Source organism: Plasmodium gallinaceum (assembly GCF_900005855.1).
Source record: "Plasmodium gallinaceum strain 8A genome assembly, contig: PGAL8A_v1_108, whole genome shotgun sequence".
Classification (NCBI taxonomy): Eukaryota; Apicomplexa; class Aconoidasida; order Haemosporida; family Plasmodiidae; genus Plasmodium; species Plasmodium gallinaceum.
In genome coordinates, this window is record NW_021628228.1 from 161,509 (window position 1) to 179,165 (window position 17,657).

Sequence of the window (17,657 nt, forward strand, 5' to 3'; positions counted from 1 at the left end):
TTTTTTTTTTTTTTTTTTTTTTTCTATACATAAATCTATATCAAAATTTTTTTTTTCCTCTAGTCTTTCATTTAGAAATCCTAAATCATCCTTTCTTCTTAAAACTGTCTCAGTTATTTCATATAGAAAAAGGAAAGTTAAAAATATTAAAATATGATTATTCATTTCAAAAATAAGAAAAAAAAGAAATTAAAAAAATAATTATAATTTGTTTTACAAAATGAATAAGAAATAAAATATACAGAAGAATTAAAAAATTTGTTTATAAATGTTTAAAAAAAACAAAAAAGACAATATATTAAGAATAAACAAATATAGAAATGATAATAAATTTTTATAAAAATTGAATAAAGTAAATATCAAAAATTAAAGGAGAGAAAAAAAAAAAAAAAAAAAAAAAAAAAAAAGAAAAAAAAAAAAAAAAAAAAAAAAAAAAAAGTGAAAGCTTTAAAGGTTACTAGAAATACAAATAATTGATAGTGTATATACAAAAAGAAAATTAAAAAAAAAAAATAAATAAATAATAAAATACAAATAAATAAAAAAATAAAGAAGAGAAAAAAAGTAAAAATATAAAAAAGTAATAGAACAAAAAAAATGAAGGAATATATAAATATATAACTAAATTTATAATGTAGCAAATATTTATATACAATTGTAAATTTTACTATAAAAATTGATTTTATATCAATTTATATTCTGATATTAAAAATAAACCAAAATTTTTTATTTAGATTAGCTATAAATTGTTATTAAATTCTTTTAAGTTAGTTATTCAAGATACTATTCCGAAGAGTTTGAATATTTTTATGTTTATTTTCATAACTCATACACCTCCAAGTATAAAAAGGAATTGCAACTATATTATACCCTTTTATTAATAAATAATTTATTTTAACTAATATTTCTGATTTAATAAAATAGTTCTCATTATAAAAGACTTCATAAGGATCATATAAAATATCATTAATTAAAATTATTGAATTTTCGTGATTTTTATTATCTTTATTTTTTCTTACTTTGTTAATTAACTTTAATTCTTTATGTTCATTGGAAGAATAAAAATAATCTTCTGGCTGTAAAAATAAATAAGCTATATAATTATCACACTCTACCAATGAAATATAATATATATTATCTCTAAAATTAATTTTTACATTTTTTGTAAAATTGTGAATGATATTAAATAATTCTAATGACAATATTTTATTAGGTATAGTATCTTTTAAAGAATATAAAATATGATATCTATCCAAATAATCACAATTAGTAAAATCACTAGAATAATTGATATCATCACATTTAGTATTTAAGCCAAAAATGCAATCATACTTACTTAAATTCCACAAATGAATATTTTTATAATGATATTCTGTATAATTATATATAATATGCTCTTCTAATATATAATGGGAATTTTTATTTTTTTTTTTTTGATTTATTAACGAGTAGTGTTTTAAACATTTTTCAAATAAAATGTTATATTTTTTTTTTTCATTAATTTTGTATAAATTAATTATTGAACATAATATTGTACTATGATTATCTGGATTTTCAGAAGTATTGAAAATACTCAAATATCTTTTCAATAATTCTTCATAAAAATTACTTTTTCCATCTATATAAAATAAAAAATTTTCTTCAGATGAATTTATTGAATTAAAATCTAAAAAAGATAAATTCCATATTATGGGAGTTTTTAATAAAGACGAAAAAATTTTTATTAAACAATTAAAATTGATGTAGTCTTTTAAAAAAATTATTTCTTTACTTATATAATTTAAATATAATTTTAACTTTTCTTCAAAATCAACAATTTTATTTTTTACTAAAAAATTGCATAATGATTCAAATATATCAACACTTAGATAACAAACAGAATCTGGTTTTAATTTACTTTTTAAATTATAATAATAATAATAATAATTTTTTATGGAATTTTTATTAAGACTAATACTGTTAGAACAAACTTTATTTATTTTATCATCATTTAAATTATTTTCATATAAATTATCTTCAGATAAGTTATCACATATTAAATCATTATCTGATAAATTGTTATCTAAATTTTTCAATTCACAAGAGTTATTTATATCACTTTTTCTATTAAAAATATTATTATTATTTTTTATGTTATGTGTTAAATTAAAATTTTTTAGAAGATTTTTATACACATCGATATTCAAGTCTTTATTTTTACCATGAATTAAAATAAAATTATTAATACAAAAAAATATTTCATCATATTTGAATTCTATGTTAATATTATTCAGTTGAGATAAGGCATTTATAACTTTTATAGCTATAGTGAATTTTAAATTTAACAAGTTCACATTGGTAAAAAATTTATTTATGGGATAATAGTTAATACATAATTTATTTAAAGAAATTATTAGTTCAGATAATTGTATATTACTTAATGAAGAAATATATAAAGGTAATTTATCTTGAAGAATTAAATTTATATCATTAATTATTAAATTGAATTTTGAATAAATATATGCTACTTTTACTAGTTGGTTTGCATCTAATTTGTTTTGATTTTTAATGAAAATATCTACAGATGAATATAATAGAAGATCCTTTTTTATATCTAAATAACTAAATGAAATCAATACATTTATTAAACTTTCTATATCAAATAGATGCAATATATTTAATGTTGCAACTGCTATTCTATTAAATAAATTTATATCTTTTATTTGAATTTTGCAAAAACTCAAACAAATAGTTGATAAATTCTCAGGTGTAGCTAAATTTATTTTATTTAAAAAAGAAATAGATAATGATGCAAATAAGGGAATATATATTAAATTTAATTTAGAACATAAAAAGGAAATATCGCATATTTCCTTTATAGAATAATTACAAGTTTGAATTGATATTTGCTTTAAAATATTTTTCAATAAATCTTCTTCATCTAGCCTTTTAGTTATCTCAAGTGACTTTAATATTCTATAGCAATCTTTTGCATCTAATAAATTTATTTCATTATTTATTCTATTTTTAAAGCTTTCATATAATTCCTTGTTTTCTCTCGATAATCTTAAAATATCAAATGCATAGTTACTTAAACACTTTGTAGATAATTTTGTTATATTTATTTGGTTTGGTGTAAAGATTCCTCTTTTGTAAAATGTAAAAAAAATATTATCTTTCTTTACCTTTTTTATCATTTTTTCATTTATATTAAAATAAAAGAATATTAAATAATCAGAATGACTATTATTTCATTTTTTATATATTCTTATTATAAACCAATTAAAAGGAAAAGAAATTAAAATTTTTACATATAATATATATTATCATAATCTAAAAAAAAAAAAAAAAAAAAAAAAATTACCGTTTATTAGAGTATATAAGAAAATTCTATAGCATCTTTTATTATATTTTTTATTAATAATTTTTTTTTGGTTTTTTTTTAAAAACTACTTGACATATGCTGCTTTATATATATATATCATTTATTTAATTTATTTTATTTTTATTGTTTTAATTATAATATGTTAAATAAGTTAATAAAAAAAAAATAAAGTGTAAATGTTATTAAATATATAAGAGTAAAATTCATTAAGAAATTTTGAAATTATGTAAAATATCTTTCTATTTTTTTTTTTTTTTTTTTTTTTTTTTTTTGTTTTGTTTTGATTTCTTATCTTTTATTAATGGCTGCTTTTAAACCATATAAATTCATTATTCTCGATAAATTTTTGAAAAATAGCAACTTTCATACACAGATAATTTCATATCTTGAGTTGTCATTATTATGTAAAGAAATATACATTAGTGAAAATTTTTCAAAATTAAATTATGAAAGTATATGTAGAAATAAGTTAATATATTATTCTGATGAAAGTTTAATATATAAATTAAAACAGAACAAAATAATTGATGATAAGGTTCAACAAAATTCTTCTAATAAAAATAATAAATTTATAAATGGCAATTCTAATTATAATTTAGGAGAAAATGAAAATAATATAAGAAGAGAGCAATTAGAAGTAAAAGAAAGTAATAAGAAAAAGGATATAGAAAAAGAAAATAGTATATCAAGTAATAAATATGATAATATTAGAAATAAAAATGATTTAGTGAGTTTTTTTATTTATGACAATAACAAGGAAGAAGAATTGATATCCCTATTAAATTTAAATATAAATTATAAAGTAGATCATATAAACATTTTATGCTTAAATAATTGTAATTTAATTGTAAATCTATTAAAAAAAAAATTTCATTTTAAGAATAGAGTTTCCATATATTGCCCATTTTACATAATTCATGATATTGATAAAAATAGAAATTCTCAAGAAAAAATTAAAGATTTCTTTTATAGCATATTTAGTGATTTTCTTCCTTTAAATTATAAATATATTTATCTATCTGATTTAATAAGAGCTATTATTTTAAATTCTGAATTATGTCAGAATAAATCAAGTAATTCTTTAGAAGTATTAAAGTTTTTAGATATTATGGAAATAATTGGAAAAATATGAAACAATAACAAATAATATATAGATATATATTTGTTTATTTTTATTTTTATTTATTTATATACTTTTTTTTTTTTTTTTTTTTTAATTATATTTAATAAAAAAAATTTGAGAAAGTCTAAATGTTATAACAAAATTTTTTTTTTTATTTTTTTTTTACAAATTAAAAAAGAATATATAAATGAAAATAATATATTATGCAAATAACATTTCAGTTAATATAATTGATTAAAGTTTTAGTCAAATTACATATATAGGTAGTTAAACAAAAAAAAAAAAAAAAAAAGAAGGAAAAATAGTATATTTAGTGAAAAATTAAAAAGAAATAATAATTCTGCTTCTTTAACATTCTTTATATCTAATATTTATAAAAAAGACAAAAAAAAAAAAAAAAAAAAAAATGTAAAAAAAATTAATGCTATAAATTGTAGTAGAACAAATAGGTAATAAATATTATTTGTTGTAAAAATATATATATATATATATATATCTACGTTGTTCTAATTTAATTTATGTTAAAAAAGCTATTTATATCATTAAATATTTATTATTACGAATATTTTATTAAATATAACCTTTTTATATATAAATAAAATATTAGTACTAATTATATTTTAAATAATTTGTAAAATGTAATATTATTTAATTTAATAGAATATAATTATAATTAAGAAAAAAAAAAAAAAAAAAAGAGAAAAAAAAAAAATTCTCTTTTTAATCTTCTATTTCTTTTTTGTCTATTAATTTCCATTTTATTAAAACATTAATTAAAGTTTTCTCAGAAAAATTATCTCCTCCTAATTCTTCAAATCCAATTATTGAATGTTCTGTTTTTCCATCTCGTATGAGCATTAATGTAGGTATACACCAAATTTTCAATCTCTCACATAAAAAAGGAGATTTTTCCACATTTATTTTAATAAAGTTAATATTTAAAAATTTTTTAGATAAGCTAATCAATTTACTATCTAAATATTCGCATCTCCATGTAGTATTTCTATAAAAATGACAACAAACCTTTTTTGAATTTTTGCATATTTGAAAAAATTCTTTTTCTGATAAAACCTCTTTATAACTTCCATGCCCTTTTCTTAATAATGTTAATTTTTCTTTATATTTACTCTTTAATTCTTGTAATCTTTTATTTTTAATACTTTCTAATTCTTCATCATTTTCATCATAAATTTTTTTCTGTAATGCTTCATATCTTCTTATTTCTAAATCTAATTCATCTTCCTTATCTTTTAAAGCTTCTAATATTTGGTTTTCAATGTTTTTTGTAATTTTATTATTCATGTTTTTCTTTTTTTATTTCTATTAATATAATAATTTATACTTTTATATTATTCAAAAAATTATAATATTTTTATATTTTTTTTTAGCATATTTTAACTTTTTTTTCAATTCTTTATTTTTTTATTTTGTTAAACTATATATATATATATTTATTTTTTTTTCTTTTATTTATATTCATGTATTTTTAATATATATAAAAAAAAAAAAAAAAAAAAATTAAAAAAAAAAACTTAGTTTTCATATATGCTCAGGCCAAAAATTAAAAAATCAGATAATGAAAAATTTTCTTATTTTTTTTTTATAAAATTGTTAAAAGGAAAGCTTATTCATAATAAAGTATCTTAAACTTTTACATTTTATTATTTTATTTCTAATATTTTGTTTCATTATATTTAATTAAATTGTGTATATATATATATTTTTTTTTTTTTATATATTATTTATATATTTACTTATTTAATATATAGAACTTTTAATAAATATAATTAAATATAAAAATTTTATGTGAATTTTTTGTTTTTATTTATAAACAAGATATATATGTATAAATTAAAATATAAAAGATTAAAATAATATTGTAAAGCTTAAAATAAAAAAATATAAAGATATATATTTATATATATGTAAATATATATGCTTATTCTTTTATATATACAATTTTAATAAAATAATTTAAACCTTTAGTTTCTTTTTCTTTTTTTTTTTATATCCTTTAAAGAATAATAAAAAATGAAAATAGAAAACAGTATTGGTAATGAACCTTTTTCTGTTTCTCAGATTATTGGAGATAAATTATTACAAGGTTGGACGTTGTTGAATTCAAGCTGTCATATTGTAAGTAGTAAACATCTTTTAATTTTTTTTTTAATATTTTTATTTTTCTATTTATATTTAATATTATTTTTTGAATTTTTGTTTTATTATAGTGCAATATAACACCCCTTATAAAACAAAAAAACAAGGAAGAACGATTTTGCGTTCGATGCAATTTATTCATTAAATTTGAAAAATCAGAAAGTGAGGAAGACACTAATGATATAAAAGAAAAGAATGAAAAAAAAGAATATAAAGAAAATGTTGGAGATCCTATTAAATATATTAAAGAAATAAAATTGCAAAATGAAGAATTTAATGAAATACTAAATAAGAATAATATTTCAAAAGATGAAATTCAAAACCTTTTTGAATACAAAAATTATATAAAAGAAAGATGTGGATATGAAGTAGGTGAATGGTTAAATTTTGATAAGGGATATAATCACAGTGTAATAAAAAATGAAAATTTTGAATTAGGAAATGGAGATATTAAATTAAAAAAAGAAAATGAATTTTATTCAAAATATGAAAATAAAGATTTTTTGCAATGTGAAAAGCCAGATTTAAAAGGATTAAAAAAAAAAGATATTTCGAATACTGAAATGAATTATAATAAATATAGCAAATTAGAAGAAGAGTTATGTACTTTAAATAAAACGAAAGATGTTTTTATAAATAAACTAGAAAAATACTTAGAATATTTAAATAAAAGTAATAATAAAAATGAAGAAATGGAATATATAAACAAAATTTCAAATGTTATAACTATTTTAGAAAAAGTAAATAACCTAAAAAAAAATATTATTGCCTAATCTTTATTTAGACATATTTGTTTTTTATTTATATATATAGGTATATTTCTTTTTTTTTTTTTTTTTTTATGTAAATTCAAAAACATATTTTATTTTTAATTTTATTGTATCCTGTTTTATTAATTCTAGCATAATTTATTTTTCATTGTTTTATATTTAATTTGATTAGTAGAACATATAAATATATATTTTTATTTTAATGATTTACTTTTTGAAGTTCACAAAGACACTTTATTTTAAATTACATTTTTCCTTTTAATATTTTCAAAGTCGTAAATTTCCATTAGTAAATGTAAAAAAAAACTGTTTATTCACATTTTAAAGAACTTTGTATTTTATTTATATCATAATCTTTTTTTTAAATGTATGTTTAACAAAACAAACAATATATATATTTATTAAATTTCTAATAAATATTAAAAATTTTCATATAACTCTTTAATATTATTAACACACCAATAATACTATGTATATTTTTTTGTTGTTTTTAAATTATCACATATAAACAAAAAAATCTTTCTCCCTTATTTTTCAATTAATACAAGTAATTTCACTTTATTTTTGCTTCTAATTTTTTTTTTTAATTCAAAAAATTATTTTTATTTCTATTTTGATTAATTCGTAATAAAAAAAATGTATCAAAAAAAAAAAAAAAATAATAAAATATATAAAAATAAAAGAAATAATAAAAAAGGTAAGAAAAAGAGAGATGATATAGGAAGATAATTATTTTATTATCACTATATTAGTTTATATGGATATATTTTTTTATTTAAACCTTAACTCTGTGTATAAAATAAATTTTTTTTTTTTTTAAGGTATCCAGAACATTTGAAATTTTACAGTTTTTCTTAAATGCAAATATTATAAAAAAGAAAAAGCCTCTTAATTATATGCACTATATTTTAAAAATAAAAAAAAAAAAAAAAAAGAGCAAAATAAGAAAACGCAAAAAAAAAAAAAAGAAAGGATTGTTTCTACCATTAGTAGCACGCATATATTTATTTTTCCGAAAAAATTAAACATTCCTTGAAAAAAATTTTTAATGTATTATTCTAAAAAATGAGCAAATTGAATAAGGAATAGAATAAATATTCTTTGTACTTGGTATTTATAGCTGCATTTTATTTTTATTTTATTTTTTTATTCTAAATTGTTTTTAATTTAAAATTTCAAAATTTTTGTATCACATTTTTTTTAGATATTTTTTTATTCAAATATTTAGGATATATAAAAAATTAAATCATATGCTTAGAAAAAAAAGAAGCAATTTGAAAAATAGATTAATAAAGTTTTAAAGATGATATCAAAAAAAAAAAAAAAAAAAAAAAAAAAAAAAAAAAAAAAAAAAAAAAAAAAAAAAATAAGAAATTAAGAAAATAAATAAAAAAAAAAAACAGAAGAAAAAAGAAAAAAATAAGATAAGTAAAAAGAAGAAAAAAAAAAAAATAATAAATTAAAGAAAAAAGAAGAAAGAAAAAATTAAAAAAGAAAAAATTAAAAAAGAAAAAAGAAAAAAGAAAAAAAAGGAAAAAAAAAATATATATAAAAATATCAATAAAATATATTGTATAAATTAATAATTAAAATAGGGAATAATAAGTTTACAGTTATAAATATATTTTTTTATCACAAAATATATAAACATATATAAAGTAAAATTCTTAATCTTAAAGTATATTTTATAAAAAGGTTCCCATGGAAAATAATGTAAGTAGATTTAAAAGAACATTTTTTTTATTTTGAAGTAGAATTTTCATTGAGTAATTTATTTAGTTATGATTTATATTTAAAAAATTTTAAGAATATAACAAGAAATTAAATGAAATAAATATATATATATATATATATATGAAGAATAAAAAATATATAATTATTATATACATAATCTATTATTTTTTATTTAATATATGATATTAAAATTAAATACTTAACTAGTAATGTTATTTCAATCATATATATATATATTTATATATATTTTTATATATGTATATATATGTTATTATATTAAAAAGTTATTAATAATGAATATTCAATTGGAGAATAGTACTAATAAGATATATGGATATTTCAATTTAAAAAAAAAAAAGACAATTAGAAAATAATGAAAAATTAAAATAAAAATTAGGAAATGAATAACATATAATTGAAAATGTTAATAAATTATTTACATTAAAATATCTATATTTTTTAATATCCATATAGAGCCCATCAAAAGGTTGTAGAGTTTATGTTGGGAATTTACCATGGAAAGTTACATGGCCAGTTTTAAAAACTCATATGAAAAAAGCAGGAGATGTTATCAGAGTAGATATTTTTGAAGATGCACAAGGGAGATCAAAAGTAAATCAATTTATATCAAACATATTTTTATATATATATATATATATTTTGAAATATAATTTCTTATTTTTTTAGGGATGTGGAATTGTAGAATATGCTACATATGAAGAAGCTCAAGAAGCTATTAGCAGTTTAAATGATTCTAAATTAGAAGGTATAATTATATATATATATATATTTTTTTTTTTTTTTTTTTTTTTTTTTTTATGTGTATGATATTTCATAATGTATTTTTACATTCCTTTTTAGATCGTTTAATATTTGTAAGAGAGGATAGAGAAGAAAATGCAGGAAACTACGAGAAAAGAAGATTTAGTAATATTAGAAAAGAAAAATTCTATGATTATAAAAGAGATTATAGAAGAGATGATTATAGAAGAGATTTTAGAAGAGATGATTATAGGAGAGATTTTAGAAGAGATGATTTTAGAAGAGATTTCAGAAGAGATTATAGAAGAGATGATTTTAGAAGAAATGATTTTAGGAGATCAAGTAAAAGAAATTGTACTTTAATTGTTTATAATTTACCACCTCAAGTTACATGGAAAGAATTAAAAGATTTATTTAAAAAACATGGTAGAGTTGTTAGAGCTGATTTAAAAAATGAAGAAAATTCTTCTAAAGAATTAACTGGAGTAGTAATAATGGAAAATGAATATGAAGCAAAAAATGCTATCGATGCTTTAAATTTTTGTAATTTTGATGGATATATTTTAAAAGTGAATTTTGAAAATAGCGAATAATTTTTTTTCTTTTGTTAATTCTTTATATATATATATATATATATATATATAAGTAATAATTTTTATTATAAAATTTTATTCTATTCCATAATAAAAAAGCATTTATATTTATACAGAATAAAATATATATGTAAATGTATATATTTTTAATTTCATGCAATTAATATTTTTGTATTTGAAATTTTCTAAAAATTAAAAATTACGTATTTAAAAAAAAAAAAAATTATAAATTAAAAGAATATTTTATTGAAAGATAATACATTAATAATTATTAAATTCTTTATTCACCTTCATTATTGTTTCTAAAGAAAAGAGTTTAATTATTAAATTTTTTTTTATGTTAAATATGTAAAAAAAAGGAAAGGTGTGATTTATTTATAATTATAGAAAAAGGTTTAAAATTAGGTGTACATAAGATATAAGAAAAAAAAAAATTATATTTATTTATGCGTTGTCATCATGTATAATTTTATAATAAGACAAAATATATTTAAAGTATATGCATTCTAAATGCAAAAGAAGAAAAAATCATTTGAATTTATAAACTGGATGTTAAATTATTTGAATAAGAATACATAATGTTATAAGAAGAAAAGTTGTTATGTGTTACATATAACTTCATAGATTGTTATAAAAATAAAATATCAAAATAAAAAATGATATATAATTTATTAGTGTTCTGAGAATTACAAAAATAAAAAATTATTTCTAAGAATCTATAAAAATTTTTGTGCTTTTTATTATTATTTTTTTTTCTTTTTTTTTAAATAAAATGAAATATAAGGTGATATTTTAAATATGTTTAAGAATTATAATGAAAAAAGAAAACCATAAATCTTCAAGTTTGATAAAATAAAAGCTATTTCGTCATACAATTTTAATAGCACACATATGTATACATATTTTCTTCTTTTTTAAAATTTTTCTTTTTTCATTTCTTTTTTGCAATACAATTTCCTCTATTTTTTTTATTTTGTATGTTTCCTTTTTAAAATATTTACAAAAATTGATAACATATAGAAATTATAAAAATATTACACTATTTAATTTCTTATTTTTGTTTCATATTTTGAAAGTAATTATATTTTCTTAGTTAAATGAAATAAGCATATCATTATAATTTATACTTTTACCATTTATTAAAAATAATGATTGTGTTGGATGATAAACTCAATATTAATATTAAATATATTTATAATCTCCTTTTCATACATTTTCACAATTAAATATTATAACAATTCATATAAAGTATTATATATCATGAATATGAACAACAATTTATTTTGTTTGTTTTACAGTTCATTGTTTATATGTTATATATCTATAAAAATACATAGACAAAATAAAATATGCAATCATGGTATAAATAATATTAAACAAATCATACCATCAAAATTATAAAAAAAAAAATATAATAAAATGTAATATAATAAATTCGGAATAATTGTATAATAATAAAAATATATATATATATATATATATCAATTTATTTTTATTATTTTTATAATTTTTTGTTATAGTATTTTTTATTTATTTATTTTTCTTTTTTTTGTATTTTATTTTGAAACTACAAAAATAAAAAGACAGATTAAAGATACATAATGCTCATTATTTCTGAAGACTTAAAAATATATTTTTTTTCCTCAATAAAAGTTAAAATGATGTTTTTATAAAAAATTATACATATATATTTTTTTCTTATTTTTTGTGATAAACTTTTCGTTTTCCATATTAATAAAAACCATAAAATATTACCCAAAATAATATTGTTTTGCAAAAGATATGCTTATAAAAAATTTTTTTTAAACTATTAATGAAGATTTCTTTTTGTTCTTTTCTTTCCTAATATATTAACAACTTTTTCTGCAAATTTTTTTTTTTTTTTTTTTTATTCTATGAAATGTAGGAAATCATTAAAAAAAAATTTTTTTAATAATGTATACTTTTTCAATATATTAAAAATTTTCCATTTTTCTAAATTAAAGCAATGTATTATTTTTAAAAAAAGAGGAATTTATATTTTTGTTCATTAAAATAAATAATATAAAATATAGGTATAATTTATATTTTTTATAATGGAAGTCAGTTTTCCCTTTATATCAGTAATATTTTATTCTATTTTTCTCATTAGTAAAATATATATATGAAAATAATTGTAATATGCAAATGTATATTTAAAATAAAAAAAGAACATAATATTCATTCAATGATAAAAACACAATTTATTTTATTTTTACATTAAAGAAAATCTTAAGTTAATATAGTAGATTTTTTTATTTATATTTTAGTAATCTTTTGGTTACTTTGTTCTATTCGTGTATTGTTAAAAAGATAATAATAGAACACTGTCGTATTTTTTATGAAATGTATGTTGAAACATATTACTTTTCTCCTAAAACATATACTTGAAAATGTTAAAATAGAAATAATTTTTAAATTTGATAAAAAAAAAATATATATATTCTTTTTTTTATTAATAATTATTAAAAAAGTGTCTATCTATTATTCTTTTATATTCTACATAATATCTATTACAAACAACTTATAACTATAATTAAAATAACATAAGAAAAATGAACTAAAAAATGCACAAAATTCTGAATAAAAATACAAATGTATATGTTAATGAAAAAGAAACATATGAATATAAAAATTAAGAAATGAGTTAACTAATGTATAAATAAATATATAAACAAATAAACATATTAATAAATTAATAAATTTAAAGGAATTATATTATAATTTATTTTTAATCTTTATTAAGTTTCATAGTCTTTCAATTATTCTTTTTATTTATTTATTTTTTTTTTTTTTTTTTTTTTTTTACTTGCAATTGCGCACACTAAAAAAAAAAAAAAAAATAAAAATAAAAGTAAATTAAATAATTTTTTACATTAAAATTTTCATTATATGGCAATTTTTTTAAAGACATTGTTTTGTTTTGTTTTTTTTTTTTTTTTTATTTAAAAATAAAAAAAAAAATGTCATTTAATATTAATGTAATTTTTTAATTTCAATGGAAGAATTTTTTTTTATCCAACTTTTTTATAAATATACGTATTTTAGCTTTTTTAAAATTTAATTCATTAAATATTTTTTCAAAAATAGTTCATTGTATATATAATTTTATTTTTTTTTATTTAAAAATAAGAGATATAAACAATGAAAAAAGGAAGTAGAGAAAATAGCATAGAACATTTAAATAAAGAAAAAGAATATAATTTAATTGATTATGATGAAAGTAGTGAAATTAAAAGCATACCTGAACCAGATTTTAATTCTAATATGGTTTATTTAAATATTTATGATTTAGATTCGGTTTCAAAAGTTGTTAATATGGTAGCTAGATCAATGGGAGCAGGTGAAAAAAATAAAATAATGTATATTTTTATTTACATTTATTTATATATTTTCTATGTTTAATATGTTTCTAATATTTTTTATATTTTTTAATAATTTATAACAGGTGCTTTTCATGCGGGCGTAGAAGTATATGGATATGAATATTCATTTGGTTATATAGTAGGTAAATGTTGAATATATTAAAAGGACATTTTAGTTCTATATTTATTTTCTTATAAGAAATTTTTTCTTTAATGAAAAATGTTCTTCAGTATTTAAAATATTTTTATTTATTATGTTTTTAGTAATTTAAAAATAATTATTATATACTCATAAGAAAAAATGTTTGAATATTAATTTTTTTTTCTAATAGATGGTGAAACAGGTGTGACAAAAACTAATGCTCGTTTTCATCCATATCACGTATATCGTGAAAGTATCCCTATGGTAATTCTTTACATTTAAATATTTGAATAGATAAAAAAATATTAAAATCTATATATATATGTATATACTTTTTTTTTTTTTTTTTTTTTATTTTTAAAAATAGGGGTGAGGAAAATTTTAACAGGAATTTAGTTACTCTCCTAATAGATATATTTATAATTTTACGTTTTTTTCATTCTTTTTTTTTTTTTTTAAGTAAAACTCCACTAACTAAAGAGGAAGTTGATCTTTTAGTAGAAGTGATGAAGTTACAGTGGATAGGTGATACATATGATATATTATCAAGGTATAGATATTGGCTAAATATAAGACATTAAAATATATATTTAAAAGTATAGTTAAATAAAAATAACATTTATGTACCTTTTTGTAAATATAAATAGAAACGAAATTTATCTCTTATAAAATAAATTATTTATAAATTAATAATAATAATGATAATAATAATAATAATAATATATATATATGCAAATTTTATAATTTTTTTTAGAAATTGCTTAAATTATGCCGATTATTTCTGTAATCTATTGGGTTAATGATAAAATCATCATTAAAAATAAATATATTAAATATATTATTCTAGAAATTTAATATGATACTGTTATTTATTTTACTTTTTTAATTTTAATTCAAAAAAATTTATGTAAAATTATAAAAGTACTATTTAATGTTCTTTTATTTTAAATTGAAAAATAATTGTTTAGATGTTGGTAGCATACCTGAATGGGTTATGAGCTTACAAAAAAAAGTTACTTGGGTAAAAACAAATATAAATGTTGCGGCTACTAAAATAAAAGTATGAATTAAAACGAATTTAATAATTAATCATAAACGAAAAAATTATTACATATATACATTTTTTTTTATAAAAAAGGAACTAAATAAAGCTTCTGGAATACCAAATATTGTAAAATATTTAAAGAAAAAATACAAAGAAAATAGTGATTATGAAGGGTAACAATATTTATATTTTTTTTTTATATTGTAATTAGATGACATTCTGCTTTGTTTTGAAAATTTTATTACAGATGTAAGGTTACTGTAAAATCGTAATATTTTAAATTTTAATATACTTAAAAAAAAAAAAAAAAAAAAAGGAAAAAAGAAAACGTTATTCTATATTATTGTTTTTTTTTTTTTCCTTTTTTTTTTTTTTTTTTTTTCATTCATTTTTATTTGTTCTGCTATATTTATAATTTTTCAGATTTCATATGATAAAAATGTAGATACTTATTTATAAAAAAATTATGTATATATTATTAAATTACTTTTTTATATAATATTTATGTGTTATATTGTTCTTGTATTTATAATTTTTTTTTCTCATAATATAAATGTTTAGGTTTTTTTAGTTATTTTTTTTAAAAAATTATTTGATTACATTTATAACAAATATGATAAAAATACATTTAAGTGTTGTTTATATATATTTTTATTTATTTGGTAATAAATAAAATTATCTTAAATTACAAAAATTAAAAACAATGTAAAATAAATTTATTCTGATATAATAAAAAAGTGTATATTACGCTCTTTGATATGTAGAATTATATTCAAAAAATGTAATTGGCTATCGTGTGTTTTTACGTAAAATTCTTAGAAAAAATTAAAATTAAATTATACGAAAAATATAATAAAATAGAATAAAAAAAAGCCAACCTTTTGTTTTAAAGTTTTAAAAAAAATTTTATTCTTATTTTTATATTTCGTTAAATTTTTTTTTTTTTTTTTTAATTAAGAATTTTAAAAATAAAAAAAAATTTTAGTATAAAAAATTTTTTAATCATTTGTTTTTTATAATTTTTTTTTATATATATATAAATTTTTTTTCTTAAAATAATTATAATATATGTTTTTGTTTAATAAAAGAATTTAGAAAATTAATATTATGTAGAAGGTTTTAATATTTAAAGAAAAGAAAACAAATTATGGTAAAATGTCTCTGTTTCACTTCGTTAACTGTTCTTTAACCACATTTATTCCATATTATATTATATTCGATGGATTTAAGTTGTAAAATTATGAATAAGGCATAATAATATGAATTATTATATTAAAAAAAACATTAACAATTCATAATAATTTTAATATAAAATACTTGTTTAATTAAAAAAAATATATTAATAATTATTAATATTTAAAATATATATTTAGCTAAAATATTAATAAACTACAAAAACAAATATAAAAAAAATAAAGGAAGTTTAGAATAATTTGAGAATTATTTTGGAGCATAAAATTAATTTATTTCTTTATATATATATATATTTAACATATTTATACATTAAATATATATTTTTTTTTTCACTTAATTCTTTTAATTATTTTATTAGGTCAAAAGATGTTGGGTCAACAAAATTATTTGTAATTGTATGTTTTTACTATGTTATATCTCAAATATTAAAAGTTAAAAGAACATAAAAACAAAAAAAAAAAATTGTAAATTTTATTTTTATATGTTCTTTATTTATGTTTTTTTTTTTTTTTTTTATGTACAGCTATTTGTACTAGCATTCTTCTCAATAGGACTACTACAAAATATGAATCTTTTCAATGTATGTTTTTATATATTGAGATATTTAATTCATTAAATAATTCGAATATATATATATTATTTATTTATCTTTTTTTAGATAATTTTTCAAGAATGTGCAAATATAATAGATTTGGCTGGAATATACTACATTTTATCCCACAAGTATAAAAATATAAGCAAAATTAATATTAAACAAAATTGTAATTCATATTATTTTACTTATATTAATTATGTAGACACACAAATACTATTAATTTAAAAGAGAGGATATTATCTGTTGGATTAAGTTGGGGATTTTATGATTCATTAGCCACAAATTTTTTCCCATTTTTTATTGGTTTTTAAATTTAATTAAAATATCATATTATTTCTGTTTATTTCATTATTCTTTTTTAATTTTAACTATAGGAGGGCGGTCAATGGATTTTTCTATGAAGTATATTTACAGATCTATATTGGCTAATACCTTTTTAGTTAGTACACTAAATTATATGTTTATTATACTTTTGAAATTATATTAATACTTTATAAAATTTCATTTTCTTTTTTTTATGTAGTTTTCAAATTTGTCTAAAACTTGTTTATTATTTATGTGGATAAAAAATCCGTTTCATAAAAAAAAAATTACATTTATTTATCCTCTTTTAATATACTTTACTTTTATTTTACCCCTTGTTAACAAGTAAAAATAAATAAGAAAAAATAAAACCTAAAATTTTTAATATAAATTACTTTTTAGTTAAAAAGGGCAAAAAAGATATACTTTTACTAAAAAAATAATGTTTTTTTTTTTTTTTTTTTTTTTTTTTTTTAAAAATAATTTTAAAAA

General features: G+C 16.0%; 7 protein-coding genes across 7 annotated transcripts in view; 5 read left to right on the forward strand and 2 right to left on the reverse strand.

Moving 5' to 3' along the window:
• Positions 1 to 767: 767 nt before the first annotated feature.
• On the reverse strand, positions 768 to 3,176 carry PGAL8A_00382500 (conserved Plasmodium protein, unknown function; the record flags this gene model as incomplete). The annotated part of the gene is made up of 1 exon (XM_028670162.1): positions 768 to 3,176. The coding sequence occupies one exon, from the start codon at positions 3,174 to 3,176 to the stop codon at positions 768 to 770; it is 2,409 nt and encodes an 802-aa protein (XP_028526942.1).
• Positions 3,177 to 3,665: 489 nt separating this feature from the next.
• On the forward strand, positions 3,666 to 4,496 carry PGAL8A_00382600 (conserved Plasmodium protein, unknown function; the record flags this gene model as incomplete). Its single annotated transcript, XM_028670163.1, has 1 exon — positions 3,666 to 4,496. One exon carries the CDS (start codon positions 3,666 to 3,668, stop codon positions 4,494 to 4,496), a length of 831 nt encoding a protein of 276 aa, XP_028526943.1.
• Positions 4,497 to 5,207: 711 nt separating this feature from the next.
• On the reverse strand, positions 5,208 to 5,789 carry PhLP1 (phosducin-like protein, putative; the record flags this gene model as incomplete). The annotated part of the gene is made up of 1 exon (XM_028670164.1): positions 5,208 to 5,789. The coding sequence occupies one exon, from the start codon at positions 5,787 to 5,789 to the stop codon at positions 5,208 to 5,210; it is 582 nt and encodes a 193-aa protein (XP_028526944.1).
• Positions 5,790 to 6,518: 729 nt separating this feature from the next.
• On the forward strand, positions 6,519 to 7,417 carry PGAL8A_00382800 (conserved Plasmodium protein, unknown function; the record flags this gene model as incomplete). Its single annotated transcript, XM_028670165.1, has 2 exons — positions 6,519 to 6,623; positions 6,716 to 7,417. 2 exons carry the CDS (start codon positions 6,519 to 6,521, stop codon positions 7,415 to 7,417), a joined length of 807 nt encoding a protein of 268 aa, XP_028526945.1.
• A 1,698-nt stretch (positions 7,418 to 9,115) lies between these two features.
• On the forward strand, positions 9,116 to 10,503 carry PGAL8A_00382900 (RNA-binding protein, putative; the record flags this gene model as incomplete). The annotated part of the gene is made up of 4 exons (XM_028670167.1): positions 9,116 to 9,127; positions 9,623 to 9,760; positions 9,836 to 9,914; positions 10,010 to 10,503. 4 exons carry the CDS (start codon positions 9,116 to 9,118, stop codon positions 10,501 to 10,503), a joined length of 723 nt encoding a protein of 240 aa, XP_028526946.1.
• Positions 10,504 to 13,665: 3,162 nt separating this feature from the next.
• PGAL8A_00383000 (PPPDE peptidase, putative) lies at positions 13,666 to 15,250 on the forward strand (the record flags this gene model as incomplete). The annotated part of the gene is made up of 8 exons (XM_028670168.1): positions 13,666 to 13,864; positions 13,970 to 14,029; positions 14,219 to 14,292; positions 14,396 to 14,397; positions 14,489 to 14,578; positions 14,783 to 14,823; positions 14,997 to 15,088; positions 15,167 to 15,250. 8 exons carry the CDS (start codon positions 13,666 to 13,668, stop codon positions 15,248 to 15,250), a joined length of 642 nt encoding a protein of 213 aa, XP_028526947.1.
• A 978-nt stretch (positions 15,251 to 16,228) lies between these two features.
• The window catches only part of PGAL8A_00383100 (conserved membrane protein, unknown function), a gene marked incomplete at both ends in the record, with an annotated part of 4,311 nt that continues 2,882 nt past the window's right edge, over positions 16,229 to 17,657 (forward strand). The window contains 7 exons of the mRNA XM_028670169.1: positions 16,229 to 16,305; positions 16,626 to 16,698; positions 16,791 to 16,847; positions 16,926 to 16,990; positions 17,065 to 17,165; positions 17,237 to 17,301; positions 17,386 to 17,510. Coding sequence (XP_028526948.1) covers positions 16,229 to 16,305; positions 16,626 to 16,698; positions 16,791 to 16,847; positions 16,926 to 16,990; positions 17,065 to 17,165; positions 17,237 to 17,301; positions 17,386 to 17,510 — 563 coding nt within the window. The remainder of the gene's footprint in view (positions 16,306 to 16,625; positions 16,699 to 16,790; positions 16,848 to 16,925; positions 16,991 to 17,064; positions 17,166 to 17,236; positions 17,302 to 17,385; positions 17,511 to 17,657) is intronic.